Source organism: Erigeron canadensis, chromosome 8, assembly GCF_010389155.1.
Source record: "Erigeron canadensis isolate Cc75 chromosome 8, C_canadensis_v1, whole genome shotgun sequence".
NCBI classification, from domain to species: Eukaryota; Viridiplantae; Streptophyta; class Magnoliopsida; order Asterales; family Asteraceae; genus Erigeron; species Erigeron canadensis.
In genome coordinates this window covers 9,486,676-9,502,150 of record NC_057768.1, presented here as the reverse complement: position 1 = coordinate 9,502,150, position 15,475 = coordinate 9,486,676, and the positions used below count along the sequence as shown (strand labels likewise).

The window sequence follows — 15,475 nt, the reverse complement described above, 5'->3', positions numbered from 1 at the left end:
AAACTCTAACTATTGACTTATACAAAACACATTATAACTTTATTTGTTTAATCGTTTTCTCATTAGTAAAATTGTTTCATTTTCATCCTCATTTTTTCAACTCCTATTACTTATAATAAGTTATTAATTTTAAAAATTAAAGTTTACGATCCAAAATAAAAGGCTATTTGTCGTCACCCACTATGTTTATAAGTTTCGATTTTGATGTGATTGTAAAAACTTAAGGCAAATTCAAAACTTTAACTAAACATATATTATATATCATTACTGTTTGTTATAAATAAGTTTCGATCATCGGTTTACTTTAACCACAATTATTTTCATACTCATGAATCATGTATGCGACATATTCGAATTTATTTATATTTACATAGCCATCGTACATCGTACGGGTATTAGAACTAGTATATATGTATAAAAAGGACATAATTGTAAAATTATATTTTTAATATGAGTATAGAGCTATAAAAGTTTGTATAAAAAAATTAATTTGATGTTGTAACACCCTAAGATTTTAAAGATAAATAAATTAACCCCTTTTTGTAGTTTTGACATTAAATTAAGTTCCTAGTATTTTATTTTTGAGTCAGGGTTAATTTAGTTGGAACTTTAGCGGATAGCGGGTAAAATACCCACAAAAAGTGTTTTGAGGCGTGGCACTCAGGAGGAGTGCCAACCATGTACTTGTTATGACTCACCCATTTTCTCTTTTTCCTTCATTGATTCCTCCTACCTTCTTATCTAAATTCCTTTTCAATTCATACCCCATTTCAACTTAATTTTAGAATCATTATACAACAACAACTAACAAGAATCTTCCTTTCATCTTCAAATTGAAAAGATTAAAATTAATAGTGTGTGTGGTGGTGGTGTATGGTCAAATCCAAGAAGGAAAAAGGAAGGAGATTAGTAGTGTGATTTCAATTCTTCAAGAGTGTTTATCTTAATTAATCAAATTCTTTCAAATAACAATGATAATCATCCTAAATTGAAAAGTTAGGGTTTTTGGTGGTGATAGTGGTGGCCGAAAATTCAAGGATGAAAAAGGAGGGGAGAAGAATTTTCCATCTAAGTCTTGTTTTAGCTCCTGTTGTGAGGTATTGATTTTCCTTAAATTAGCTTTTATCTTTATTTTGATTTAGGGTTCATGGAGAGAACCAATTTGGGGGTTTTTGATAGATATTGCATAATGTTATTTTTTTCCCCAATTCCTTAGATAACCTAGTTTGTCATTGAGTTATGTGTTGAGTATGATTATGAATTTGATAAGCTCATGTGATGATTTTGATTTATAAGAAAGTTGAGTTTTCACTAACTATTGAAATATTGATGAAAATGGTAGGTTGAACTACCTAATGACTTTGTTGATGTAAAAGTGACTCAATGACAAATGGGTTGGGTTTTGGGTTTAGGAAGGCTAATGATTGAGTTGTTAGTGATCCTTATGGTTAAAATGAGAATTTGATATTTTTGAGCAAAAAGATGAATTGGCCACATGATGGTGGTAAAATGAGATTTTTAGCAAAATGATAGATAATTGTGATTGATCATTTTGAAAGGTAGAGTTTTGTAAAAGAAATTGGGTTTGAGACAACTCAAAGAGAATGAGTTGAATAGATAGGAATGCTAGTGAATTGTTACTGGCTAGGTGAGCTAGACAAGTTTTGTGAATAAAGTCTTATGCATATTGTGTTGATTTGTTAGGTTGAAAGCTTTGCACTTGTTGTGGCATTCTTGATTGTTGTTAGTCGCGGAGGAGGTGAGTACTCTTGCATACTCTTATATGTGCGTTGGGTCGATTACCATATGATGGTGGATTCCGTATGTGGTAATCGATTCGGTGTTAGGGCCTAATGTTGAGGCCAGGGCCTAAGAACCCCATAGTTGAGTTGAGATGAGGCCTAAGAACCTCTTTGATTATTGTTTAGCGTATATGGATCCATGTATGTTTTGTTAGCGCAAAAGTGAGTATGCAAGTGATGATATGACGGTATCATTGGCTACATGTGATAGTCTTTTGTGTTTTTGCCCTCCTTCGTATATATATTTGTATGCAAGTTTATTCACTAAGCATTCACTTACTTTTTAGTTGTTTACCATTTTAATAGGTGGTTCCGGAAGAAGGAACTAGGTTTGTTGATTTGAGTTTGAAGTTAAGGTTTCTTTGGAAGACTTGAAGGTATAGCCATTCATGAAGAATGTATCATTTTGTATAGATACTTAGTAATCCCTCTTGACTTTGGCTCTTGGTATATTTGGTTGTTCATGGTCATGTCTTGGTACATTTGTTTATGGTTATGCTTGGTCAAATGCTTTTCGAATTCTGGTTGTTGATGGATTAGTTATATTGTGGTAGGTTTTAACAAGTTTGTAAATGTGTTTGTGATTAGTTTTACTAGCTGTTAATATGTGGAAATGAATTTTTGGGTCGAAATGGGTTTGTGCAGAAGTATATGGAGTATTAGTCTGTTGTAGACTAGTTTGTGGAGTATTAGTCTGTTGTAGACTAGTTTGTGGAGTATTAGTCTGTGTGTAAAAAAAAATTTGTTTTTCTCCAACTTTTCCGTTTTAATTGGTTTTCGAGTCTTGTTCGTTTCAGATGTATAATAAAGACATAATTGTGACACCCCTGTAGTTATTATATATCCTAAAAATCATGAATCATTTTGCGTGCCCGGTTTTTGTTTTCTTTAACTTCTATTGTTTCACACTTTTACACCAAACTTTCATATCTTCTATTTCTAACACAAACTTAGTTTATTTAGAACTTTAGGTTTTTTAATTTTTGCCACATAACTTTAACCATTTAACTTTTTGTGATATAACTTTAATTTCTTTTATTTTTGGCACGAATGTTTTTTTTATCTAATTTTTAAACTTTTGTTTTTGTAAGTTTTGTCACGAAATTTCAATCTATTTACTTTTTATCACATAAATTTTTAACCTTTTACTTTTCGTCACATAACTTTAATTTCTTTTACTTTTAACACAAAAGTTTTGTTTTATTTTGTTTTTAAAATTTCGTTTTCCTAACTTTTGCCACAAAACTTTAATTCTTTTTACTTTTTATCACAAGTTTTAAAATTTTAGTTTTTGTCACATAAGTTTTATTTCTTTTATTTTTGGCACGAGATTTTTGTTATATTTACTTTTTAAATTTACTCAAAATACCAATTCTCCACCCACTAAACTTAACTCCGAAAAGAAAAGAAAAAACCAAGGAAACTGACATGAAGATGTAACATGTATAATTGATGAATACAAACCCACTCCCGTTGACTAACGAATTTTTAAGAACTACAGGTAAAAGCTAACACAACATTCACTTTGACTTTCACTTTGAATCTGATCAATATTTGTTCTTAAAATCTACATAGAAATGGCATCAAAAGGACGAATATATCCTCGAGGTCCATCTCGAAAATCATCATCATCAATATCAACAATCATATTTGCAGTACTAATCATCTGTTCATTTTTCGCATTCGGTTTCGTAATTCTTTCGATTCCAAGAAGCTCATCAAATGTTCATGAAGTCAACTCCATTGTGCAACATAATTCTATTGTTGACAGGTTTGTTTTTTTTTTTTTTAATTATAGTTTATAAATCAGTTCTTGTTCTATGATTTGATTTGAATTAAGGTTGGATTGAATTGTTTCTTATTTTTTTTTGTTTTTTGATGACTAATTATTGTAGAAATGATAATGTGGGAGATAGAATTGATCAATGGGTTGAAGTAATCTCGTGGGAGCCTCGAGCGGTTGTTTATCACAATTTCTTGGTTAGTAATTTTGAACTTTGATTGTTTTATTACGAGTACTTTATATGATATGATATGATTGCGCCTAAAAATGAGCCGAAAATGTACTTTTAGGAATTAGGGTTAAAAGTTTCATTAACTGTTTGGTTACTGCCCATGTTATTTTTCTTCATCTTGAATTTGGTTCATTTTGTAGATATTTCCCCTCTCCTTATTTGGAAATCAGGGTTACTTATTAAAATTTAGCAATGAGCTTAGACCGTTTCAGAGCTTAGACCGTTTCATGAATCAATAGACTGTTTTATTAAAATATACAATGATTTTTCTTGCCAATAGACCGTTTCATGAATCAAAAAGTTTAGTACAGATATACAAGCAATGGAATAATGATATTTTCAAATGTACAGGTACAAGTATGGCTATGGTTGATGTAATTGTGTTGTCTGATAAAGAAAAATCTTAATACAAGTATACATACATCACAAAAAAAAAGTATACATCCATCACACCAATCACAAACACTTTTTGCCTGTCAAAATTAGTTAATCTCGTTATTTTTTAACATGACTAACTTTTTATACAGTGAATATCTCCTTGAAAGTCAGCTTTGAACATTTAGTCATAGACTCATAAGAGATGTTGCCAATAAGTTGGTCATAATGTGATAAATTACATTCTCTTGGTTCGTTGACAGAGTATTACTAAGCCGTAGGCCATAGTGCATTAAGAACATTAGATTGGGCTCCATCGTTGTAATTACAGGGAAACAACAATTAGAAAATCATCATTTAGTTAATGAATGTACGAATTTATGAGTTCTGTCTCTGTTATAGAAGTCACTCGTCAAGTCATAGCTGGTTTTTCGTTTTATGTTTCAGCAAGGTATTTTGCCTGATGATACAAATACATATCCAGATGTTAACCTGATAGGGGCCTGTTTGACCGGCATACTGTAGTCTTTATGTGCAATCACTTCCATATGTCAAAACACAAATGGTGAACAAGATTATAAATAAGCATGTAGCTCTTGACTTAAAGGAAATACTGCATTATTTCCTTGGTCAACTATTCCCAAGGTTCCCTTCATGCACCATTTTATAATTTTCCATTGAACACCTACAAAGAAACTTATCCTGATTATCGAATCACTTAAAACTGAGTCAAAAGGGATTTTCTTCATTTAGTTAGCCAGAGAAAAGCAAGGCTATTTATTGGTTCTAAGATCACAAAAGATAAGATCATATCGAAACCCTTAGATCATGTCATGTATAGTTTAAAAGGATCTATAATCAAGAATGTTGATTTCACATCCAATGAGCAAAGCTTTAAGTTGGTGTGAGCTGCTAAACCCAGTATTATCTGAAGTTAGCCCGTAACAAGGCTTTCTAACTTTGTACCTCTCAATTTGACTAGATTATATCATACTATAGACTAGGATGAATATTGTGATACGAACCCATCCCATAATAGGCTCGCATCATGCCATAAGCTAAGTGTAGAACTCACTCCCAAAAGCTAGTTCAAAGGAGGAGGGGACACCTAGGCTATAAAACCACCAACCAATCCCATACTTGGCCGATGTGGGATCATATCATATTGCCAAAAAGTTGTAAAGATTACTGCCTAACTAGATAAATGAATGTCCCGCCCCCTTCCCCGGGAATCAGAAAAGTTCACATCCACAAGGAGTTCACTCTTGCTTCATATAACTTATCATCTAGGCTTGGATGAACACTCATTTGCAGTTTGCAGATTTCACCAATATACATTATGTTCTGTTTCCAGTCTCAGGATGAATGTGAGCATCTAATTAATCTTGCTAAACCGCATATGGAGAAGTCGACTGTTGTCGATAATGAGACTGGAAAGAGCAAAGATAGTAGGTGTGCATTTTTTCCTTGTTTTTTTAAAAGTATGGCACATGTACTTAAGTTAGCTCCTCTATCTAATCTATTACTATTATTAGTAACTTATATTTTGTGGATCTTCTTACGTTTAATAATCTATTTACATGTTTCATGTATATCATTCAGGGTGCGTACAAGTTCTGGAACATTTCTGGCCCGAGGGTATGATGAAACAATCAAAGCCATTGAAAAAAGAATTGCAGATTTCACTTTCTTACCTGTAGGTATGCATTTTCTATATGAAATTCTGGACGGTACATCTAGAGGTGAAATTTGTGCGGACTTCACTTGTTAGTGGATCGGTTTGGGTTATGTTTTGTCTCCAACGGATGTCACAAATAAAAAAGTTTGCTAATATGGGAACTGGTCAAACAGTGTAGAGTACTAAATATCTATTCAAGCAAAAAAGTCAAGCAAAATCTATTTCAAATAAGTGACACGTGGCCACCTCCAAGGTCGTAATTAATCAGTAATACTGATATTCAATAATTTAGATTAAATTCGTTAAGTTTATTAGTTACAAGTTTGAATTTAACCAAAAGAAGTTTTTGCCCATTTAGTAGAGTACTGAAAAATTTTCTACTGAGAACCTGGACAAATTTTGACCAGTTCTCCAACCCACTCGTCTTGCGAAATCTGCTTATGCAGCTACTATTTCTGATCTAAATATCTATTGCAACTGCTAACCCAAATTCACACATACTGACCAGAAAATGGGGAAGGACTGCAAATTTTACATTATGAAGTTGGGCAGAAGTATGAACCTCATTATGACTACTTCCTTGATCAATTTAATGCCAAGAATGGGGGTCAAAGAATGGCTACAGTTCTAATGTACCTGTAAGTGATACTTTTTCTGTAAACAGATTAAGTTTCAATCATGTGTTTTGCATTTCTATAATCTCTTCTCTTGTTTACAGCTCAGATGTTGAGGAAGGTGGTGAGACGGTTTTTCCTGCTGCAAAAGGAAATATTAGCGCTGTGCCTTGGTGGAACGAGTTATCTGAATGTGGCAAAGATGGGCTATCAGTGAAGCCCAAAATGGGAGATGCACTGCTTTTCTGGAGCATGAAACCTGATGCATCCTTGGACTCCTCAAGTTTACATGGTATGTTATTCTCCATCTATGTTCTGAATTTGGTTTTCTTTTCCTAATGGTACTTCGAATCGTGTTAATACTTTTATAAGCACAGAAATCAGTTTGTTCACTTAATAAATCGGTTTATGGCTGCTTTTGTTAATGAGTCTCATAGTTGTTGTATTTTGCATTTTTGACCTGTTAACAAGCTAACAATCATTGAATTATGAATATCTCCATTCTGATTATATTTGATCACTCTGGATCAAGCAGACAGAATAGAGTAATGTTAAGTTCAAAGGAATTGGTCAAATAGGCTAAAAATGTCCCAAAGTGTATTTATATGCGTACAACCTAATATTTATTGAAGATTTTGAGTATTAAACCAGTTGTGTTTTGGGTCAACCCAGCCCATTTAGCCAGCCATTGTGCCATGATTTATTGTTCATAATCTTAAGACCGCCATTGTACCTGATATCTTTTGCTAACGCCTGCCCATCCTTTTTTTTTTTTGTCTTAGGTGGGTGCCCTGTTATTAAGGGAAACAAATGGTCCTCTACAAAATGGATTCACGTCGATGAGTACAAGGTCTAATTTGGCTTCAGAAGGTACTTCCAGAAAGGTTTATGACCTCCTACTGGCCCAAATGTTATATGTAGCGTTAAAGCTTAATGACCACTTGCATATCAGACTGTTGTTAGTATGAGATTAAAAATCTAGAATGATTTGATTTAAATATTTGGTTCGATATTAGCTGCACCAAAGTCCGAAAATGAAAGTTCAAATCAGTATTTATTATTTCATGCAAAACCTAAGTAGTTAGGGACCAAAATTTCGGTGTTTCGGTCAAGGAATGGTATTTGAAATATCGGTTATTTCAGTGGTATTTCGGTGGTATTTCGGTAATCGTAATATTATGAAAAATGTTATATAAAATTATATATATACCAAAAAGATTGCAATTATACACACAAAAAGCAAGTATATTAAGTTAATACTCAATCTAAATATCAAAGTCAAGCTTAAAAGTGTCAATATTTGATAGAATAGTGTTAATACTTCAAACTTTTAGTGTTTCTTATGTTGTTATTTAGTTTGGACAAAAATAATTTAATAAAAAAAAAATTCTGAAAAACTGGTATACCACCGAAATTTGGACCGAAATTTGACCGATTTCGGTGAGATTTCGGTAAATTTCACCGAAAATCTCGGTACCGAAATTGTAGACAAAAATCTATACCGATATACCAGTGGAGGACCGAAAACCGAAATACCACCGGTATACGACTGGTATACCACCGAAATTGACTACATAGTGCAAAACTTGCCTTTTTCGATGTTAACCATGTTATAATGACAATTTATGCTGAATTAAACTACTCAACTCTTCCTAAATTATATATTTTTGTTATATTTATATCGTTTTTTTTTGTTGGTAATTTTGTCTGTGGTTTAGTCCCTCAAATATACTGGTTTGGGCCGACCCGCTAATTAACTTTTTTATCTAGGTAAGGCATGGATCTGTTAGAGTAACTTAAAAACTATTAACAATCTTGTTAGCATGTACCATCAAAAGAACCACGAGTATTATAATATTAAGCTTAATGAAGACAAGTATAATCAGTCATACTTGATAAATTATGCTCATGCTACAAGTTTCACAAAATAAATATCTATTTTACCAAGATGTTTAATAACTTACAAAGTAGAGTTTTCTAATCGAAAGGTCTTGTTTTCAATGTTCTGTTACATATAATGACGAAAACAATCTAATCTCTTAGCAAGCAACTTAATACATTTAGCTTGATTTCTACTCATACTTTTCATTTGATATGTGCCTTTTTAGGTAAACACTCTCAGTTAACCCAATTTAACCCACTAGAGATAGTAAAGTATAACCTAGTTACAAGTAAACGCGTAATTTACCATCTTACTGTTCGTAAAGTTGTGGCATCATTGACCGAATTAAACCCATAGTTCTGGTCTTTGTATTATATATGCCTTATTGGCGTTTTTAGCTGTGTTTGCTTTGTTTCCTGTTTTTGTTTCTTGTTTTTACTTTTACTTCCTAGCTTGGCATGTTTTTTCACAGTAACAACTAGCTTTACTAACTTTAATTGACACAATTATTTCTGACAGGTTATGGATATTATATCAGAATTGACCTGTTGGAACATGACGTCGGATGTGTACCAAGCCCAGATAATTTGATGTTACTTTCATACGTATTAAATATATATTCATTCCATAATTTTGATTCTTTTAACTTAACTACTATAAAACGAAAGTCCGTAGTAACCATTATACTTACAGTCATTTATAAAGTTTATAGCATGGTTGAAAAACATAACTATCTAAGGATTATATCAATATTCTTAACATTCAGTGAAAGTCAAAGACTTTGTCGCAAATTTGGTGGATATATTGGCAAGAGGTGTACACGTAAACAGTAAACTGTAGTTAGCTTACCCATAATTATCTCCCATGGAATATCGACCTATTTTTGAAAAAATTGGATAGGTTTTTTTTAATAAATTTCATCGGTATTATAACTAATTAAATAGTAGTGTTTGGCTAACCTAGTTACAAAAAAAAAAGTTACAATTTTTGTTTTTATTTTTTGTTGTTTTTTCCTTTCAAGTCTTGAATCTTGGATGTTGAATTATAGTGGGATTTGGCTAACATAGTTACTACAAGTAATACATAGGTTGTAAGTTATTATCACAAATTGGTCAATCAACATATCCGTGAAATGTGTCGACAGTGTGATGGCAACGACCGATGGTAACGTTAGTGACGACATCAAATAGTGTAGGTAATTGCTGTTAAGATATTTGATTTAAAGGGAGTTAAATCATTTTATAATATAAAAGACTGGTCTAATTTAATATCAAGAGTTAGTAGTGATTTAATTCATCAAGGGTAGTTTGTTGTGTCTCATATTTTTTACTTTCAACATAGAGCTATAATTTTTATATAATAATATAGAAGTATCGAAATATAAATTTCTACATCTCTCAAAATTTTGTATATATCAAATAAAATTAATGAACAGAACGATAAACAGATACAACGAAAGTTCTAAATTATACGAATATATTAGATAAAATCCAAAACTCCTAAAAACCTCAAATAATCCAACACTACAAATGCCAAGAGTATAATAGTAGTGGAATATCCTAAAGTCAAAGACTTTATCAATGAACCAACAACTTCATTTCTATCGAGAAAACTTAAGTTTGAATTCAAGTGTGACCAAAATGTTTGAATTAAAACAAACATGTGAAAGCCATTGCTTTCAAACATTCGATTTCAAACATTCGATCTCTTTGTTTTTTAATTGAAGTGTGCCCCTAAATGTTTGTGTCAAATTTTAGTACAGATCGAGTTTTACTCTCGGTTTACCAACTTCCAATGTAACATTCTGGTCCACTATATTATAGAATCTAATCTAGTGTGTAGTGTCATACTATCACTGTTTGTATAATTTCATTCTTTTTGTCTTTGGATGTTAGCATTTTCGGTCTTTTTCTCTGTCTCGTGTTATTTCACCATTTGTCTTCTTATGAAAGCTCCTCATTTTAACCGATCATCGGCTGAGTTTTGGTCATATCACCAATTCACCATGTTCCGCACTTCCGCTTCTAAATGTTTGTTTTAGTTCAAACATCTTTAGTTGTATATTATACTATTTTAACAAGCTAGTTGGTTTATCTTAACTAAACTATAATAATGATGGTATTATATACTTTATAGTTTAGAAAGAACAAAATATCCTAATTGAATTAGTGTGTGTCAGGATACTAATGATATTAAAACTGTCCTTTTGACCCACAGATCGAGATTTAAGGAAGCCAATCAAGTCATAAATGCTTCCAACTCTCACCTTCTAAGTCATTTTGCTCATTCTTCATATCTTCACTAAATGCATCACAACTAACATATCTAAATCAGTGATATATATAGTCTCCACCACCCTCACTTTTCCTATATATAAATATTTATATATATCATAATCAAAGTTGTTTTCTTATTGCGACTTCAAAAACAGATTTTCAAACAACCTTTGCAATCTTGTCAATAATGGAGGTTTACACATATCCATCTCATTGTTTAACATCACCTTCACAAATTTCATCATTTTCTATCAAGAATTTGGTTACTAAAGTTAAAGATTTTATTAGCTATGCTTTTTCCATGGTTGTTGGAAATGTTCTGTCTGGCATTCTCACCTTCTTTTTTGCACTAGGTATGTACTATGTACTATGGTCTTCATACTTTTTACCTATTGATTCATAAATCATAATACTTGCTTGTTGTTTCTTAATCTTAATTAATAATTATATGTTTTTGTCACTGGTTTTCAAGAATTTGAAATGGGTGTTTGTTACATTTTCCAATTGAACATGTTTTGATGATCAAAAAAAATTTGTAATATAGAGTTATGGACTTATGCGCTTTTTTTTTAAACGACGAATGTTACACTATTTCTACTCCCAAACTACCCAAAATATTACTAAAACTACTGATGTCAAGAATTGAACCTTAGTCGTCTCCCCAGGAGCCCCTACCACCCAGCTAAAGTTGGAGTGTCATGGACTTATGTTCTTTCATGTCGGGCTATCCTTTTAATGTTTGATATAGTGATCTTTTTGTTTTTTTAGAATCTTTGTAGCTTAACAAATTAATACAAGAATGGTAAATAATAAATGTATATGAGGAAAATATAACCATTTTTTACAATATTGCAGTAGGAACTTTATTAGGAGCAATGACAGGTGCTTTGATAGGCCAAGAAACAGAAAGTGGTTTTGTTCGAGGGGCTGCAATTGGAGCCATATCGGGTGCAGTTTTCTCGATTGAAGTTTTTGAATGTTCGCTTGTTTTGTGGAAATCTGATGAATATGGGATTGGATGTGTTCTATACTTGGTAAGCAATCTTAGTTTCATCCTTCATAGTTTAAGGTTTATTCATAATCGTATGACACTTCAAAAGTTCATCTGTTTAAAGCAAATCAAGTCTAAAATGAATTCAGAAATGATGTTTACCAAAAAGTAAAGATTATGTCGATCAAGTCTTCAATAAGTTTCATATTGTTTCTGAAAAGAAGACCAATATGTACATAATTCCTTGTAAATTTGTAATCTACTTGTTTTTAGCTACAAATTACATTTTCCTGAAGTCATTGATGATTAGTTTTGCATGATTTGTGAAACGGTTCAAAATAATCAAATTAGGGAAATGTACAAAATGGTTAATAATGGAAGCTGCTAAATGAGATAAATGCAAACTTTTCTACCAATTTCGAGTTTGAGCATCTAATTTTGGGACTCTGCTTATTTAAGTTGCAAAAATCACTTTCCAAACGCACGACTCCTTAAATTAATGATTCTTTGCACCAGATTGATGTCATTGTAAGTTTGTTGAATGGAAGGCTTGTACGTGAACAAATGGGTCCGGCTATGTTGAGTGCAGTTCAAAGTCAGGTAATTTTCCTAAAATTAACTAACTCAAGTTACATTATTGTTTTTGCATAACGATAAAGAACATCAAAAGATTCCGAAATTCTTGTTAAGTTTTTTGGTTTGTTTCATTATGTTAGATGGGAGATGTTGAAACGAGGTTTTATGAGGTCCATAACATATTTGACATTGGGGGATCTAAAGGCTTAACTGAATATTCAGTTGAAAGAATACCTAAAATCGCCATTACCTGCGACAATGGTGCTGATGAATCGGGAGAACGATTTTCCTGCTCTGTCTGCCTGCAGGTAACATAGTTCATTTACCATATATGATATTCATATTCTAGCTAATTTTTTCCCTCTTTTCCAGTCAAAACGAAAGTAACTTTACACGTTTAGTACTATAATTTTATCAACTGGGATAAATATTTTCACTCACTTATTCATAATTATAATTTGAACTAAACCATAAGGTATCCATCAATTGATTAAAAACATATTAGTTAATTCCTTTTTTTTTCTTGAACAACAATATTTTATATCTAAACTACTCCAAATAATACTAAACTATCACATTATGAGATATTCAGTTAGGTGACCAACATTATTTTACCCCTTAATTTGGAAAGTTCAAATAAATATCTTTTGTATTTTTTGGTATGACAGACTGACAGAGCATATCTTGATATAAAAATATTCTATCATAGAATAAATGTAGCTCACCAATAAATATCTTAAACTTTGTAAACAACATTCTATAATTTAATTATTCTCTTCTTAGTAGAGTGTCAAACTCTAGTTAGACCAAGTGAAAGCTTCTTGATTGAACTTTCATCTTTTGTACAAAAAACAAACACATAAAAAGAATAGCAAGTTGATTGATAAAAAATGTGGGTCATGAATCATGATATCTTGGTGCAGGATTTCCAACTTGGAGAAACCGTAAGGAGTTTGCCACAATGTCATCACATGTTTCACCTACCTTGCATTGATGAATGGCTAGTGAGACATGGGTCTTGTCCATTATGTAGAAGAGATCTTTAGGTGTTTCTTTTTTGAGTTTTGTATATTAGTTGAAAAATCCCTTGTCTTTGAAGTTTGAAAACAAAGGTGAAAGGTTTGATCCACTCCTTTCAAAATAGCTAAAGGTCTTCTAAGAGCAGTCTCTCTATAGAAAAAGGGAAAGAGAATATGAGGTTGTTAGGCACCTAAGTTCGGTAAAAAATCTCTCACATACCTTTTTTAAACTATAAAAATCAAGAGGAGCTAAACATTTATTCAAAATATTAAAATATTAGTATGTGAGGGGTTTTTCACCCAAATTAGGTGCATAACAGCCCCATACTCACTTTTCTCATAGTAAATTGTTTCTTGTATATTCTTCTATATAGTATTTCATCACTTTTTCATACTTTGACTGGGAGAGTAACTCTTATTTGTTCGTTTATATCGTGTTAAGTAGGTAAATGGCTAAAAAGACTGACTCCTCTTTATCTTACAAAATTCTAACATTCGAGCATACCGTTTAGCATGTAAACTATGCTTATAAATAGAAGAAGAGAAATTAGCCATGAAAAGAGCATAACTTTTTATATGGTTAAGTTATTTCGATATTAAAGTGTTGGCATCCCAACATTCATCATTTTTTCCACCATTTATTTACAACCAATTCTCTTAAAGTCACTTCATTTACTATTCACTCGTATCTCAATCCTTTTTTTTTACAACCCATAACATACTATACCTTATATTAATAATAAAAAAAATGAATGTGAGGTGACCACGCATGTTGGAAATAAGTGATTCTATCACTCAAACTTTCCCACACCCCGGATTTTTTTATGTCGGCGGTGTTCACCCATGACACCCCACCAACCACTCGCCTATAATCCACCCATTGTTGACCCTGTTACGTACCTACATTGATCTCCGAGTAGGGGAAAAGTTATTCATTTCACGAATATGTTTTGGTCTTTTGCATTGGAAGCAACATCATTTGGCCAACTCCAAACTCGTTCCCTTCTATTTCCAATCTTGACATCCTTTCATGCATGTCGTTACAAAACTTAGAATTACCTTAAAACGAAATTTACATACAAAGCATACATAATGTTTAGAGAAAAATTAAAATAAATGTTTGAAGATTTTTTACTCTTCCGTCTCAAAAATATTGTTCACTATTATTTTACTTTTTTAAAGTCATTTTTTCCCCCAATCATAACCTTAATTTTTCTTAATTATATAACAATTGATACTTTGATACAAAATATATGATTGTTTTTATTGGTATAAATTTTCATTAAGTATTGTATAAGATTGACAAAACTATTTATGATCGAAGTGTACATTTTTTTTAATAAAAAGTAAAAAATGGACTATCTATTTGAGAAGAAAGAATAATATATTTAAATTCCAAATTTGATTTACAAATGATTTAATAATTAACCAGAAACACATGCTATGAAAAATGAATCTTACATTAATTAAAATGAATGATTAATTGAATAACACGACATGTTTCCTAACCTCAGTGTCTTACATAAACATCGTATGTGTACAAATTAAGGGAATGGGGATAATTTATGAAGTTCAAAATAAAATGAAATTTTTATGGTCACGTATTCAAATCCATTTTTACACGTAGCCCGTAACCAAACCATAAAGGCTACAAAGCATGTCATGGTCGAATTGGTGTCTACGTGGAATGTCAGATCAAATTCTAGTAGCGTGGATAATGTATACATTGAAATTATTTGGCTTGTTATAGGGCAAAAATGGACGAAGCAATTTACTGAAGGGCCCATAGTATGTTTTCCAATTTTTGAAGTGCGTGGCCCCAATGACACCTAAACAAGGTGTAGCCTATTAGTAGAGGCAGAGCCAGAATTTTTGATCCGGGTGTACTAAATAATTTATTAAACATAAAACAAGCACAAATAGGGTCGGTTCTGAGAATTCAAATGACTGGGCGAAATGGTCAATATGCTTCATTAAAAACTTTTAAAACTAATAGTATGAAATTTATAAAGATTTACAACCTGGTTAAACTAGACCACTAATGCTAATGTTGTTTTTTATTGATAAAATAAAGACATATGAACTTACAATTTAAAGAATTAAACTCCAAATAACCAAATAAAATTACATCGTAGTGAATCACCATAAATGATGTTTAATTGCATTTCTTGACGCAAAATCCTTATAAATTTAACCATATAAAATTGTAATTAAAACTTCAATAACATTAATTCATTAACTATGAAA

General features: G+C 31.7%; 2 protein-coding genes across 2 annotated transcripts; both read left to right on the top strand.

The window, feature by feature from the left end:
• Positions 1-3,281: 3,281 nt before the first annotated feature.
• Positions 3,282-9,157, top strand: LOC122578471 (probable prolyl 4-hydroxylase 10). The gene is made up of 8 exons (XM_043750443.1): positions 3,282-3,573; positions 3,698-3,782; positions 5,547-5,644; positions 5,795-5,892; positions 6,379-6,508; positions 6,589-6,776; positions 7,267-7,354; positions 8,886-9,157. The coding sequence occupies exons 1-7, from the start codon at positions 3,380-3,382 to the stop codon at positions 7,338-7,340; spliced, it is 867 nt and encodes a 288-aa protein (XP_043606378.1). The 5' UTR covers positions 3,282-3,379; the 3' UTR covers positions 7,341-7,354; positions 8,886-9,157.
• A 1,625-nt stretch (positions 9,158-10,782) lies between these two features.
• Positions 10,783-13,368, top strand: LOC122579956 (NEP1-interacting protein 1-like). The gene is made up of 5 exons (XM_043752224.1): positions 10,783-10,995; positions 11,498-11,676; positions 12,150-12,233; positions 12,350-12,517; positions 13,133-13,368. Exons 1-5 carry the CDS (start codon positions 10,830-10,832, stop codon positions 13,253-13,255), a joined length of 720 nt encoding a protein of 239 aa, XP_043608159.1. The 5' UTR covers positions 10,783-10,829; the 3' UTR covers positions 13,256-13,368.
• The last annotated feature ends 2,107 nt before the right edge of the window (positions 13,369-15,475 follow it).